Source organism: Alexandromys fortis, unplaced genomic scaffold (assembly GCF_014885135.2).
Source record: "Alexandromys fortis isolate MF-2015 unplaced genomic scaffold, M_Fortis_MF-2015_v1.1 scaffold_197, whole genome shotgun sequence".
Taxonomy (NCBI): domain Eukaryota; kingdom Metazoa; phylum Chordata; class Mammalia; order Rodentia; family Cricetidae; genus Alexandromys; species Alexandromys fortis.
The window spans coordinates 192848-208941 of record NW_026068072.1 but is presented as its reverse complement, the minus strand read 5'-3'; the positions used below and the strand labels follow the sequence as shown (position 1 = coordinate 208941).

The 16094-nt window shown below is 46.8% G+C and overlaps 1 protein-coding gene across 2 annotated transcripts in view; it reads left to right on the top strand.

Moving 5' to 3' along the window:
* The window catches only part of Ankrd13a (ankyrin repeat domain 13A), a 32082-nt gene that overhangs the window by 10601 nt on the left and 5387 nt on the right, over window positions 1-16094 (top strand). Inside the window, exons 2-11 of one of the 2 annotated variants that reach the window (XM_050121171.1) lie at window positions 1487-1619; window positions 2269-2393; window positions 6265-6310; window positions 7761-7904; window positions 8704-8893; window positions 12141-12207; window positions 13224-13305; window positions 14343-14404; window positions 15201-15334; window positions 15754-15911. In XM_050121171.1, coding sequence (XP_049977128.1) covers window positions 1487-1619; window positions 2269-2393; window positions 6265-6310; window positions 7761-7904; window positions 8704-8893; window positions 12141-12207; window positions 13224-13305; window positions 14343-14404; window positions 15201-15334; window positions 15754-15911 — 1141 coding nt within the window. The remainder of the gene's footprint in view (window positions 1-1486; window positions 1620-2268; window positions 2394-6264; window positions 6311-7760; window positions 7905-8703; window positions 8894-12140; window positions 12208-13223; window positions 13306-14342; window positions 14405-15200; window positions 15335-15753; window positions 15912-16094) is intronic. The other variant, XM_050121172.1, reaches the window with a different exon arrangement.

Sequence of the window (16094 nt, the reverse complement as noted above, 5' to 3'; positions counted from 1 at the left end):
CATTGTATGAATGTAGGAAAAGCATAGTGTATTTATGGGGTTCATATGGTACTTAACTTCAGGCTCTCACAAGGTTTCTATCCCCCATGAAAAAAGGGGGGATATCCTATTTTAGCACCTGGGATCAGCAAGCACACTGCTTCCCACTTCTTCTCCTCAGTGACAGTTCTCATCCTCATTGCGCAATAGCTGAGATATAATTGTAAGAACGGGGTGCATAACTGTCAGGACGTGGCCGTTAACCCTGGTCCCGTTTTACTTCCGTTTCTTAGCAGCCTGTGATGTGTTCGTCTGGATGAAAATTTACCTAAACCATCTCAAGACAAAGCACCTTTGCCAAGGAACCTTCAGCTTTTAGTCAGACCCTTGCTCCACGAGTTCACAGCAGTTCAGTGTGTGCTTGGAAGAGAGAGTTGTGCCATGCAGGCAGTGCTGGGGCTTTGGTGCTCACATCAGACTCTGCCGCTTGGCTCTGGAGCTCCAAAGCAGGGCTCTGATAGCAAAATGGGAATGAAGACTGCAGGCCCAGAGTGTGGTGTGTGTCTTCTCCCACTTCTCCACTTGTCAGTCCACAGATGTCCTGACAGCTCCCACTCCCGTCAGTGAGACCCACAGCTTCTGCTGTGTGCTCCTTCTGGGCCTTTGGAGCTCAGCACACAACACGAGAGAGGGACTTTGTAGCAAGTCCAGCTGGGGAATGTAATCTCAATCTGACCCAAATTACCTCTGTGCTTTCAGTTTTGGTTCCAGGCTTGTACTTCCTGTTCTGAACACGAATGCTGGCAGTGCTTGAGAAGTCGCCGCCATCTGTTCCATAGGGCAGCTGTTCTCCAGGAAAGCCCCTGGCTTGTAGACTTCACCTGAATGGTGGTGAAGGCTTGTGCTTTATGTTGGAGGCCTAGAGTCTTGTTTTTTTTTGTTTGTTTGTTTTTCAAGACAGTGTTTCTCTGTGTAGCTTTGGAGCCTGTCCTGGAACTTGCTTTCTAGACCAGGCTGGCCTCGAATTCACAGAGATCCACCTGCCTCTGCCTCCCAAGTGCTGGGATTAAGGGATTGTGACACCAGTGTCTGTCTGAATAGTGTTTCTTTATTAGGCCCATAACTTTATAGAAAAAGGGAACTCATTCTTTAAAAAATTAGCTACAACAAAAAAGACCTTGGGCACTGTGGTGGCAGACTCCTGAAATCCTAGCACATGGAGGGCAGAGGCAGGGAGATAAGGAGGAGCTCAAGGCCAGTCTTGGCTTTGTGAAAACCTGTCTCAAACAATAACGAAACCCAATTAACTGGTGGCCATCTGAAATCTTTGTTTCTAATCCCACATTCGTGTTTGACCAGTGCTCACACGCATATTCATGTTTGACAGTGCTCACAGTTGCTAAAGTGTGTCCATAGTGTGTTCTGTGTTTCTGCACTTCATAAAGGTCAAAAGTACATTTTCCTGCTCTTTATATCCAGTATATGAACCTCAGTATTTGCTTCACAGAATGCAGAGGCCCTGGACCCACGGGGTCGGACGTTATTGCATCTTGCGGTTTCTTTGGGACATTTGGAATCTGCTCGAGTCTTGCTGCGACATAAAGCAGATGTGACCAAAGAAAATGGCCAGGGATGGACAGGCAAGTATCCATATTAGCCATGCATTCATCTCCGTGTTTCTGGGAAATGATGAGTCTCAGTGATAATTTTTCTCTCAGACAGCTCTGTCCATCTCAGGGCAATAGGCAGGGTTGACAAGATGAAGCCAGAATGCTGGCCTCACAGTCCTGACCCCTCAGTGGAGGGTGACTTGTCTTCCAGAAATGGCCATTCCAGCATCTGTCAGCAAGGTCAGTTTTACCCTGGTGTGGTTGGAACTCTATTGAGGCCAGCAGTGTAGGTGAAATCAAAGACATGAATGCCAGAAGTAGCCTCTTGCGGTCAAATCTTGGTGTTCGCTGTTTGGATACCCTCTTACTGTTAGTAACGATAGTTTTGTGGGGACCAAGCAAGAACACCTGTATGTGGAAGTAAGTCCCACCTGCCAGAGCTACGTGTAGTCATGGCGGTGTGAGTACCTGAGGAGGCCAGTAAATGTACTACGTTTTCCTTGATGAAATGATGAGTTAGCGATCGGAAGCCATGGCTGTTCCTCATCAACCCCAGCTTCAGTCCTCCGCTCTCTGAAGCACATGCTGAGCTGCGCACTTGGCTTTTCATGCTGGCACTGGGATTTGTCAGAGAACGTGCGGATACTTAGTGATTGAGCTTTGCCCTTTTGTTTTCTAGTTTTACATGAAGCAGTGAGCACGGGTGACCCCGAGATGGTGTACACAGTCCTGCAGCACCGAGACTACCACAACACATCCATGGCCCTCGAAGGTGTTCCTGAGCTGCTACACAAAATTCTTGAGGTAGCCATAAGACTGGCCACACCACACTCTGAGCCAAACACTGCCATGATGGCTGGAGACAGCTCCACAGCCTTTGTGATCTTCCTTAAGTCTTAAGAACAGTGAATATGGTGTTTTGTCGCCAGATAGTGCTGATCTCTGCCTATCTTGTCTTGTTGCAGTGCAAGGTCTGTTTCTTACAAGTGTTGTTTCTGGGGCACAATGCTTATCTTTTTCAATGCCACTTTAACACTCAAGCCTAAGGATAATGGATGCCAAACACAATTTGCCCAGTGCCCTGTGTTCCTAACAGCAGAGCCCTGTGCTGAGGCCATCTCACGGGAATAGTGATGGGCACAGTGGCCGTGTAGGCATTGCCAGGGTCTGGGTCGACATCTCCCCACTCTTGTCACCTGTAGCCACTAGTATGGCTTTGAATCCGTTTCCTTAATTTACTTGTAGTTACTGGCTTTGGGGACATTATCTGTCTTGTGAATCTCAGTGTGAGAGAGAGTGCTATGGTTCTGAGATCTTTCTTTACAACCAGGCAGTTTGGGATGGTGGCTGCTGTTCATTAGGTGATCTCTGCTAGTGAAGGGACACCTGTGATCTGCCCAGGGCAGCAATAGACAAAGGCAGTGGACGCTCCCCCTTCATTGTTCTGGAATCTCAGCTTAAGCAAGAATTGACTTTCCTGGAACAGCTACTTAGCTATTAACCAGTTAAGTCAGCTTCACAGCCTTATTTAAGGCCCGTTCTTAAGAAACATGGCTGTATGGAGAGAGGGAAAGCTGGCTGTAAACCGTTGTCTGAGCACTCTTTAGAGCAGCTGCCTGAACCTTGAGAGAAATCTCGTGAAGATACTCATTTCTCATGTACCCGTGATGAAACTTCCCATGAAGTGTAAAGTAGTTACATATGTTGTTTTAAAAATCGATGTCTGTTTAGGGGTATGTAGAGGTCACATGGCTCTGCCATTTTCTCATCTGAGTTACTGTAAGCGGAGCCAAGTCATTTTTCCCCAAAGCAGTGCTCGTATAGCTTAGACTGGTCAATCCAGGATGACGGAGCTTCTGATCCTCCCGCCTCCACCTCCCAAGGCTGGGATCACAGGCGTGCACCATGCCTAGTTCATGTAGTGCTGGGATGGAATTCAGGGCTTCTGGCCTGGCAGGCAAGTACTTTATACACTGGGCCACGGCACCAGTCTTCCAGTTGTCTGTTTGACAAGAAAGAATTAGGATTCAATGTAGAGGATTTTTTTAAAGACCTGTATTAACCCTTAGAAGTGGGTTGCATTGCTGTGTTTGACGCTTCAGTCCCTAAGTCATTTCTAGTGGCACCAGAAGGTATTGTTAATGATTGTATGTCTCAGCCATGTCTCTTAGAACATATGTTAGCATTCCTTTCTTACGAGCTGTCTTTGCCCAATATTAAAATCTTGGTTTTACTCACGGTAGATTTCCTTGCCTTCTGCTCTATGCAGGGACAAGAACCATTGCAAAGCCTTGGTGGGAGAATAAGGAAAATTCAGTCTATAACCTGCCCCTCAAGACAGTCTCACTTCGTAGCCCTGTGCAGAGCCTTGGAGGCGGAAGAGTAATGGAAGAATAAGGAAATAGTTTGACCTATTCTGTCCCTAAGATAGGGTGCTACTATGTAGCCCCAGCTATCCTGGAACTCAATGTATAGACCAGGGTGGCCTCAAACTTAGAGATCCTCTTACCTCTATCTCTCAAGTGCTGGGATTAAACACATGCATCACTATGCTGGGCACACCTCTCTTTTTGGACAGTCAGTTGGCTTTCTTAAGTAGCCCTTCAAGAGCCTTCTATAAGAAATTAATGAGAGCTGCACACACACACACACACACACACACACACACAATCCTGAGACAAGGATGTTGTGGTGGCATAACTTCAGAAAGCCAAATTCTAAAAGTTTAAGAGAAAACTAGGGTGTTGGTTAAGCAAAGGGAAACCCCCTTCCTGCGGAGGTGATGTCTAGCCTCCCATTTTCATTTGTGTACTCTTGGCCAGTAAATGGGAAGCACTTCCCAGCACATCCAGCCTTTACAGCCAAGTTCCCCAGAGAAGAGCCGGAACTGTGAATCGCCCTAACCCGTTCTTAATTCTCTAATGCTGGGAGCCTGATGGGCTTGGGTAAAGTTTACACCCCAACCCAGTCACTGTTCTGTTAACTTTTTTCTTTTAAGTGGCATTTACTTATTTGGAGTGAGGGGGTGCATGTGTACCACAGCATATATGATGTGAGCTTCACAGGACGTCTGGGGGAGTTGGTTCTCTCCTTCTACCATGTGGATCCCAGAGAAGGAACTTGGGCCATCAGTCTCGGCTGCAGGGCACCTTTGCCCGCTGAGCGATAGGTGCCTCTTAGCTTTCTTAGCTGTGTGCAAGTGTTTTCTTTCTTTCTTTCTTTCTTTCTTTCTTTCTTTCTTTCTTTCTTTCTTTCTTTCTTTCTTATACAATATCCTGTCTGTGTGTATGCCTGCCGGCCAGAAGAGGACGCCAGACCCCATTACAGATGGTTGTGAGCCACCATGTGTTTACTGGGAATTGAACTCAGGACCTTTGGAAGAGCAGGCAATGCTCTTAACCTCTGAGCCATCTCTCCAGCCCCTTTTCTTTCTTTTTTTGAGACAGGGTTTCATTGTGTTGCTCTGTTTAGCCTGGAATGCACTCTGTAGCCCAGGTTGGCCTCCAACTTGGGGGGTAGCCTCCTGAATGCTGAGCCATCAGCTGGCTCAAGACTATGGCATTTATGGTATTGCAACAATTTTTGTAGGTATTGGTGCCCTTGAGTTCCAAACTAACAAATAGCAAACAAGATAAGGATTTGTAATTACTCCTGAAATCGGGTTTGATTGTCACCGTTGGCTTCGTTCATCTTTTGTCAATCTGTTAAAGACCTGCTTTTGAATGATTTCACATTCTGTAATTGTCAAGACTTTTGGTTCTTTTGGTTGGCAAACATTGGGTCCACTCCATAGCCTGCTGTCTGAACAGTTGTGCTAAGCGTTGGTGTGTAGCTTGCTGTGTGTGTTTTAAGTTGTCTGGACACCCCAAGAGAGTTAGAAGTTACTTTTGTCATTTAAAAAAGAATTCCATGGCAGGTGTGGTGGTGAACACCAGTAACCCCGGCTGCCCAGGTGGTTGAAACAGGAAGACTAAAGTCGGAGGCTAGCCTGGGCAATTTGATGAGAGTATCTGAAAATAAACAAGAAAGCCCAGCATTACAACACTCGTCTATTGTGTGGGAGGCCCTGGTTTCATCCTCAGCGTTGGGGGTGGTATCCAGACAGAACAAGGTTTTGTGAGAGTCATTGTTCTTAATTAGACGACAGAATGAGTGTTGAAGAGTTAAAGAGATAATGACACAGGCCCCCAGAGAGAATGATTCACTGCCAGCCCGCCCTCTCAGTGTACCTGCTGATAGAATCCTCTAGTAGACCAGCCCAGAGACCTCTCTGGACTCTTGTAGGTCTCTCCCCAAGTCTTATCCTGGACATTTCAGCAAGTAACCAGTTTTGACTGGACATAGTGGCACACACGTAACCAAGCTGAGGCAGAAGATTACAAGTTCAAGGCCAGTACAGGCAAGTTAGACTCTGTCTCAGAATAAGAAGTTAAAAAAATACACACACACACACACACACACACACANAAAGAAAGAAAGAAAGAAAGAAAGAAAGAAAGAAAGAGGGAGGGAGGGAGGGAGGGAGGGAGGGAGGGAGGGAGGGAGGGAGGGGGAGGGAGGAAGAGAGGAAGAGAGGAAGAGAGGAAGGAAAAAGAAAAGAGCCACATAACCCTGCTGTGTGGGTTTGGTTGTTTGTGTCAGGGTCATCTATTGTAAACCTTTGTCTGTTCTTCAGGCCCCGGATTTCTATGTGCAGATGAAATGGGAGTTCACCAGCTGGGGTGAGTGGCTATGGGCTTGGGACTTACTTGTTTTCAAATTTACATAGCCTGTTGATAGGTTTATGTTCCTTCACAAAAGCTGTGTGGGTGTGTGTTAAATTCAAATCTGGTAGCTGACCTGCATTCCATGTAGTTTCCTCTAGCCTGAGCATGGGTAAATATAGCATACAGGCACTCTGTCTCCTCCTTGCATTCTGTATCCCTGACACCCACTTTAGTCTTTTTGGGGTGAGTAGGGTTGGGTCACTACAGCCTTAACTGGCTTTCTGCTCTCTGTAGCCCATGCTGGCCACAGATTCTTGTCGGTCCTCCTGCCCCTCGGCTTCCTGTGTTGGGATGACAAGTGTGTGCCGAAGCTTGCAGCTTCTTTAGGAAACAGGGTCTTCGTGTGGCCCTGGACCCCTGAGCCTCAGCTGGGACTAGGCTTGTGTCCTCTGGCCGCCTGGCCGTCTTACTCGTTTGAAATGCCTGTTTGTAATGCTAACATTTTCATGACTTACTACAAATTTTTACTTTTCTTATGTTGCTTAGCTTGATTCTTCCAAACTTGTTTTTCTGGGGAAAATGAGGCAAATATTGAAATTTCTTTCTATTTAATTTCTACAAAATGCATGTATTTCCTCAGACTGCTCTGTAAAGATGATATATTTACGTAGGTATCTGCTTTTCCTTTTTGTGGGTCAGTGAACTAACACTTGATTTTGATAGCTTTTCATCTCAGTAGTATTTCTAGCTTTGATAAAAACACAGCAGAGTTTCGATCCTTGATAGGTTGTGAATGGAGGCTACAGCGTGGCCGTGTAGCAGTGGACGTGTGAGTGAGAAGTCCAGGTGGGCCCACTCCTTAGCCCTGGAGGTTCAGTCCAGGCCGAGAAGACTGCTGCCAAATTTGTTGACTGTTTTCTCTGATGAGTTAGAATAAAAGACTCATTTTTCTTTATTTCCTGTTAATTTGTTTAATGCTGGGAATTGAGCCCCAGGGCCTGGTGCATGCTAAGCATGCCCTGAACCACTAACCACACCACTAGCCTTCCTGGTTATGTCTGTCTGTCTGTCTGCCTGCCTGCCTGTCTGCCTGCCTGTGTTGCTGGGATTGAACTTAGTGTACGCAAGTGAGCTATCATGGGGATATAATATAACTCCAGCCATTTAAAATTATTTTAGTTTAAAATGGCCTTACTAGGTTGTCTGGATAGCCTCAAACTTGCTATGTAGCCCAGGCTAACCTCAAAATGGAACTCCTGCCTCAGCCTCCTGAGTGCTATGAGTGGCGTGCCCCGCCTTACCCAGATTCCATTTCTGGTTTTTAGGATGAATTCCTTTACAAGCGTGAAGGAAGAAGTCCCACTGTGTTTGGCCAGTCATGACCCAACCACTCTGCCCTGAGTTCCTGGCTCACACATTCTGCGTAGCCCTGTCTTTTTCTCAATAATATGCCTTTTTCCTCCAGTGCCCTTGGTTTCTAGAATATGCCCCAATGATGTCTGTCGCATCTGGAAGAGCGGTGCGAAGCTGCGCGTGGACATCACTCTGCTGGGGTTTGAAAACATGAGCTGGATAAGAGGGAGACGAAGTTTCATATTTAAGGGAGGAGGTGAGTCTGCATTGTAGTGATCCCTGCTCACTGTGTTGCCCTGGCTGGCTGGAGCTTTCCTTGTAGACCAGGCTGGTCTCTGCCTCCTGATGCTGATGGTAAAGGTGTGCACCACCATGTCCAGCAGCCCAGTAATTTTGAGCCTTCAAAATGTATTTGTATTTTATTCTTTATCTATTGGATGCTTCGTCTTTGTGGCTGTTGTAATTAGTTCTTTGGCACTACATCCCTCTCCTTTTGGAGACTGGCCAGTTCCCTGCTCATTTCATTCATTACTTCACCCCAGTTGTCTGTCACCTGTCACTTTGCTGAGCCTTGGAGTAAACACCTTCTGTGTCCTTCTGTGTCCCTTCCTGACCGGGCACGGTTCCTAGTTTAGGGTGGAGGGCAGCACTGCTCTCCAGAGTCTGAGCAGGGCACTCACTCCAGCAATGGTCTCTGAAGGTCGTAGGGGAAATGTGCTGCTAATAGAAAAGGAAAATTAGTTTTAAAATCTCCATTTTGGGGACGATGCTCTGGGTCTCCTATGAGTTGTAGATTGCTGGCCAGACAAACACTGTGCAAGGAGAGTCAGTAATCAGGACTCTTGGAGGTGAGGTACTCAGTGGTGGTGTGTTCCCTGTCACCTTGAGCGCTGGCTGATTCAGCCTCCAGTTTCTGGGGGTGGGGAGTAGGACAGAAAGAAAAAAAGAAAAAGCCAAACAAGTGTGCTGTAGGTGCCAGCAGTGCATGTGAGGGCTCACAGGTGAAGGTGGCATCGCTGGCTCTGTCTTCCTCACACTAGTGTTCTTGTTAACAGACAACTGGGCAGAGCTGATGGAAGTCAACCACGATGACAGAGTGGTCACCACTGAACACTTTGATCTTTCCCAAGAAATGGAGCGCCTCACCCTGGACCTCATGAAGCCAAAAAGCAGGGAGGTTGAACGGCGGCTCACAAGCCCAGTCATCAACACCAGCCTCGACACTAAGAATATCGCCTTTGAAAGGTACGGATTTAGAGCCCAGTTTACCATCTAGTTTGGGGACTGCCTTCATTAATGGCATATTTGCAGTAATTGTGACGGGATTAGGACCTTTTCTTTTCTAATATGGTTGATGCTAGAGGATTTTAAAAGTGATCTCCAATGCCATCCAAGGAAGAGCCGCCCACTGCCGGTGACTCAGTGTGACCTGAGCTAATCTGACACTGCTCTGGATCCAGCGTCCTTTCTCTCCATGGATGTGCTAACTACGCTCTTCCAGATTGTTTTCTTCCTTTCCACTGCACAGTTGGTGAAGAAAACAGAGAGGTCTCTTTAGGCAAATCTAAAACATAATTGCCTTTTTCTTTTTGTTTAAGTAAAACCATGAAAGCATGGTGTCTACAACAGAGAGGACATGGAGCTGGTGTTGTGTCTGGGGTTTGCTTCTGCTTTGGAATTAGGAACTGGAGTCTTAAAGAAGGAAGTGTTCTTGCCAGGCTCCTGGCTAGGAACATCGAGGGTTAGGGACCGACTGGGACCATCCACAAAGATCTCGCTAGAGGTCTGGTTTTCATTACGTACCTCTCCAGGCTGTGAGGTCCTTCTGTGTGAGGCTCCAGACTGGAGGAGGCCGTTGTCACTGCCACAGCCTGTCAGTAGAGACAAGAGCAGGGTGACTGACGGCAGTGGCTCTAGGCAAGTGGCCCAGCTCTCCAGTTTCCTTAGCTGGAAGAAAAACAAGCTCCTGAAAACCTGGAACCCTAAGGTCGTAGATTCCCTGTTGCTTACTGGGATTGTTAGACCCATTGTTTGTGGTGAAGTAAGAGTCGCTTATCCAGGGTGTGTGGACTGGCTTTAGTTAACTGAGTGCAGATGGGAAACAAGAGTGCCTTCTGTTGTACTGAGGATGCAGGTACATTGTGTCTTCCCATGGTTACAGGGTTTTCAGATGGCTTGAGCTGGCTTTCCTGATGCTGCCAGTGGGCCGAAGTGAGTGCTGGAGACACTCTCTTCTGTTTCAGTGGTGCTCACATGTGATCAGTGCCCTGAGACATACGGAAAGCTTTGAGCCATTCCTGAGTGTGAGGTTTGGGGACTCACAGATGTGTGAGCAGTCATGTATGGTTCTCGTGGTTCTTTGCCACGTTACAATGGGTGCTTTAGTCCTTTCCCTGGTCTGTCCTAGGAATTTGACATAAACAAATCACTACCCTTCCTGATGAGCTCTGACCCAGGGTGTGCACTTGTTGCACTGGGATTTTACTCTTTTCCCAGAAAGACTATGCTGTGCCATATTGGGGAAAAAATCCCTACCACTTCAGAGCTGCCTTTAAATTGTATAATAGTCACTAAATCACAGTGTCTGCTAAGTGACCTTTGCTGTGTTGGTCTCAGGTGGGACAGACAGGAAGGAGGAAGCTGGGTTCTCTGTCATCTTCAGATGCCTGTGTATGTAGAGCTAGTGAAGGCACGAGGAGTCATAGCAGCCAGGTTTAAAATAGTAGACACTGACACTGGGCATTCTAACTCAGCCGCTGTCAGAGTGGAGCTGCGAGGGGCGGGGGGGGGGGGGCGCAGTGAAGAGCATGGAGGCCCAGCGAGCTCTGACGCGGCATGGACTGGAGTAAGCATTGGCACCCCCGAGGCTGCTTGTCGGAAACGGCAGTTTCCCAGCTTACACACCATTGATGTCGCAAAAATAAGGAACTGAGGAATGATTTAACCAAACAGAATATCTCGATTTTTGTTACTGGTGACAGCAAGAGCCATGACTTGATAGTTATTGGGCATGGTCCCAAACCCCTGTTCTTGTTTGTGCAATGTAAGCTAGAGCAGCCAGCATTTGCTATAATTCCTTTAGGACTTCATCTCTTGCCACGTGGCTCTTGTTGCACTAACTGTAAACTTCCCAGAGGAAAATTAACATCCTTGGGTCTTCCTTTTATGAAGGGTTAAAACAGACATATAAACCCATTATGTCCCAATTTGATATGGGAAACTGGAAACATAAAATGTAAAAGCTGCATTCTGCTTTTGTGATTTGTCTAACCTGCCCCTGTTCTCTGAGCTTCCTGTGTCCACTTCACTCTGTCAGACAGCACAAAGGAAAGACTTTTGGCAACTTTACATAGTGCCAGGCAAAGTCAGGATGTGATGTTCTAGACAAAGGGAGGACTGGACTGCTCCTGAGGGAAAACACCTCCAGAGCAAGACATCCTGAAAACAGTTCATACTCAGGAGTGGCAGGAAGTGCTTGCCTGTAATCCCAGCACTCTGCAGGTGGAGGCAAGAGGCTCACTGGTTTTTGGGACCAGTCTGGCCCACATAGCAGCATCCTGCCTTGTTGTTTGTTTGTTTGTTTGTTTTTGTTTTCGAGACAGGGTTTCTCTGTAGCTTTGGAACCTGTCCTGGAACTCACTCTGTAGAACAGGCTGGCCTCAAACTCACAGAGATCTGCCTGCCTCTGCCTCCCCAGTGCTGGGATTAAAGGCGTGCTCACTGATTAAAGGCAGTGTACCACTGCTGGCTGCAACATCCTATTTTTAAAGCACAGCACACAAAAGAAAAACCAGAACCTAGGAGCTGTTCTTGGATCCTGAATACATTTCCCCCCAGAAGTGTGCGGCCCTAGAACTGGGTTTCTACAGCTGTAACGGCTCCCTGGGCTCCCTCAAAAGTCGTCCATAGATTGGAATCGGTGTCTGGGCTGAAAAGGCACTTTCCACATCCTTCCCTCTGCTCTGCCTGAGCTGAGGGACACATGACTCAGTCATTGTGGAAGCATTAATTGCCTTTCCTGTTCCATCTGCCCTTCTCCAAGAGGTGAAGAGCTCTGTGCTTAACTTCTGAGAATTCCTGGATGGAGGTGGAGGCTTTTATGCCCCTGCCAGCAGTGGATGACCCAGATAAAAGTTCTGACCCAGATACCTCCTTGTAGTAAGCAAGACCTTGAAACACTGGTCATCCTCACTTCTTTAGGATCGCTGTCCAAAAAATGTCACAACCTTTGTCCCCTGTGCTGGCAGTTCCTGTTTAAAAGCCAAAAGTGAAAGCTGTCTTTGTCTGGAGTGAGGCAAACTGATTGGTAACTGTGGGCGGTGGGTGGGAGATGTTTAAGACATCTGTCATTGGTAGCATCCTTTTTTGGACAAGGGGACCATGATTCCAAGTATCTTTGACTAACTTAAGCTGGGGACTGTAAAGGCTGTAGGGGTGAAATCTGAATGGCATATTATACATGTAGAAATTTGTGGTGTTCACTTTTTATCAGAACTAAATCCGGATTCTGGGGCTGGAGGACAGATAAAGCAGAAGTTGTTAATGGTTACGAAGCAAAGGTAAAAGGAAACTCTTAAAAAAAAAATAAGATTATTATAGCTTTTTAGCTTCTGTGCAAATGAGGAGCCTGTTCTGATTGTTTCCATGCATCTGCAGGGGACCCTGGGGAACAGCCCTAATGTGTCTCTTGCTGAGGTTTATCTAGTGGTTTCCAGAAAACAGATAGCATGCCCTGAGCAGGTCTGTGGCTCTCCTAAAGAGAAATGATTGCTGAGAAATGAGCCAGTCATTCCTTTGATTTTATTTTTTACATTAAATTTAATCAGTTTATCTTTTTAAAGAAGATACCACGTAGTAAGTAATTTCTGTGAATCTTTATTACTTACATTCTAATTGATTTCTAGAGCTGATGCTGGCTCAATTTTTAAAGACTAGCCCAGCCCACTTACGTGGCACCACTGAGCTGAGACACCACTGTAATCATGGGGATACCTGTCATTTCATCTGACGTTTTATCAACGGACTTTCCTTAGTGTACAGTGGGGATGGAGGGAACCAGGTGTTGTAAGATCCTCTGCTGGCCTCTGGGTGAGAAAAAAAAAGCTCCATCATGTCCAGCAAGCTTGGCTGCTGTGGTCACTGTTGTCTGCAGCTGTCCGCACACAGCAAACCCAGACCCTCAGACAGGCCGAGGGCACAGCTCAGGCTGCCAGTTAGAAGAAGCCTTTTTTCTTTTGTCAGTAGAAAGGATGCTGGTGCTCTCTGATCTCCCAGGTCTAGAGAACCTGGGTTCGGCTAAGTCAGTAGTTAGAAGAGCACCATGGATCACAGGAGGCAGGTTTAGGAGCAAGGGGAACCCAGTGGAAGCCGTTTGCCAAGCCCCTTTCGCAGTAGGAAGTGCAGGTCCCCAGGCGGGAGCCGTCTCTCCATCTGGAGGAGACTGGGGTTGCTGACTGGGTCCCAACTTTAATTTTGCTGGGTTTGCTTGGCTTTGCTGCAGCATTCTTAGTCTTGCTGTGCTTGAGTTGCCCTGGATTCCCTGTGTCATTGTTGTCTTTTGCACACTTCTCTCAAGGTTTACACAGTAAACAATGTGAGTGTGATAACCAAAATACGGACAGAACACCTGACGGAGGAGGAAAAGAAGAGATATAAAGGTAATGAGCGCCCCTGCCTCCTTGTGGATGATCGTGCAGAGCGGGGTTCTCGGCCTTCCCAATGCTGCCACTCCTCTCTCACATTGTGCTGACCCCACCATAACATTATTTTCATTGCTACTTCATAACTATAATTTTGCCTCTGTTATGAATCATAATTTAAATATCTGTGTTTTCTGGTGTTCTTAGATGACCCTGTGAAAGAGTCTTTTGACACCCCTCCAGGGGTTGTGACCCATGAGTAAATGTGTTTGGATATGCAAATCCTAACTTCTCTTCCTAAACATTTCCTTAGTCTGACTCATTCTTGGAGTTTTTCATAGTTGATTTCCGTCGTAATTAAAGCCATTCATTCACAAGGGCTTGTTTATGTGTGTTATTGCAAATAACTTGGATTTAGTAGCAGCAACAACAGAAATGGAGCATGAGAAGATATTGGGGGATATTATCATTGGGATGAGTGACTTTACCTCACCGCAGTGATGAGATTTTCATGGACCTTGGCCTCCGGTTACTATATCCTGGCTTTGCCAGCTCCGTGGCCTTGTGAAGTTGTCTGTGCTGTAGGCCTCGTGTTCCTCTATAGTAGAATGGAGGTGGTACTAGGCCACTCTTACAGCCACTGAGAGGATTCAGTGAGTTGGCATGTGGCATGTGCAATCATCTAGAAAGTGCAGGTAGCAGCTTGGCCACCAGCTGTGCTCCGGGTGTACAGGCTAGTGCCAGAGCACAGCACTGAGTGGCTAGGGTGAGGGATCCATCTAGCTGTCTCCTAAGCCAGTGCTAAAACTGCTCTACTTGAATTCTTGTTTTTGTTTTTTTCATTTTCCTAATGATGTATGTTAATCACATATAACAATGGTTTCCATGGTAATACTGCTTGGATTCCTATAGTGGTTCCTCTAGGCTAAAGTTCCTAATGAGAGGATATTCTGGGGTAAGCTCACCTCATGGGTGTCTTCTATCTCCCTGCCTGTAAGTGGAATTGTTACTGGGATCAGGAGGGCTTGATTCTGTTGATCTTCCCTCCTTTCTAGAGGACCGGAATCCACTGGAGTCTCTGCTGGGAACTGTGGAACATCAGTTTGGTGCTCAAGGGGTGAGTTCTTCTGTTTGTGATGGCCACTGGGTCCCGAGGAGGTCACTTGACTTGGAAAGGAACATCAGCTCCCAAAGTGCACTATGGATACTCTTGTAAATAGAGGCAGGATTTTCCTTTAATACCTGTCGCCTGGTCCCTAACAAACACACAAAAGCTTGTATTAATTATGGAACACTCGGCCAAAAGCTCAGACTCACTACTAACTGGTTCTTACATTTAGATGAACCTATTTCTATCTGATCTGTGCGTTGCCACGTGGCTCACGGTTTACCCATCCTCTAGCATCTCGCTTCCTGGGCAGCTCCCTGGGGTCTCTCCCCGATTCCACACTCTTTCCTATTTTCAGTTTGGCTCTAGGCCAAATCAGCTTTCCTGTCTACCAATGAGAGTAATGCATATTCACAGCACACAGAAGGATTATCCCATAGCATACTCTTTGGGGAGAAATTAGATGAATGAGACTTTGAAAAAAATCTAGATTTTGGAGTAAGGGTTGGTCCTAGAATCGGGCTCTCTCTCCTCTGGGATAAACAAGGACCTTCTTTGAGCATGGCACTTGAGACCGGCTCAGGACTTTACACTGCTCAGCAACCGTTTTTTTTTGATCCCCAACTAACTGTGCATTTGGTACACATGGCTGTGTCTTCCATACCTAGGACATAAAGATGGAAAGAGGGTGTGGATGGAACTGGGAAGGCTGTTAGACTTGCTTGTTCGTGCGGTGAACACATGCAGCCGGTTGTGGGGCTGCACTTTAGAGTCAGGCAATTCTGACCCATAACTTCTGGCACAGCAGGACCTCACCACGGAGTGTGCCACCGTAAATAACCCCACGGCCATCACACCCGATGAGTACTTTGATGAAGACTTTGATCTGAAAAACAGGGACATTGGAAGGCCAAAAGAGCTGACGATTAGAACACAAAAGTAAGTGGAAGATGGGGCCCCTGGTTCACCCATGGGACCATCTGAAATTGTGCTCTTCAGGGTTGGGTTTGATCATTCCTTGCCCCTTCCTTTAAAAGTAATGTTGAAACTACTTAATCTGACAAATTCAACAGTAACCGTCTCTCTGCTTAGCCTTTGTCATAGCAGAGACAGGGGAGCACCTTTGTTCTGTATTGATCTGTCTTATTCACTGCTAGGAAATCTCAGTTGACAAATGAAGTGCTGTAAACCCTTTCCCTTCACTGTCAGGTTTCAGAGTTCCTCGGGTTCCAGTCCGTCACAAGTCCTGGTTCAGGAATAATGGGGGAGGGGTGGGGGGGCTTCTGAAGGGTGCTCTGTCTAGTGCTGAGTAGCAGTGACCTGCCCTCCCCACCAGCACTCACTGTCAAACCCTGCAGGTTTAAAGCTACACTGTGGATGTGCGAAGAGTTCCCTCTCTCCCTTGTGGAGCAGGTCATTCCTATCATTGACCTCATGGCTCGAACCAGTGCTCATTTTGCAAGACTGAGAGATTTTATCAAATTGGACTTTCCTCCTGGATTCCCTGTCAAAATAGGTATGGTTAAATAAATTGAGGGTTAGCTTTTTGACTAGTATGGACAAGGCGATTTTGGATTTTGGATGGTGAAGTATTCATGACACTTGATTCCTGTCTTGATCACTTGCTGCTGTGATCTAGGAGAAAGTTCTTCACCTGGGTCTTACTCAGTCTCAGTTTTCTCATCTGTGGACTGGGGGT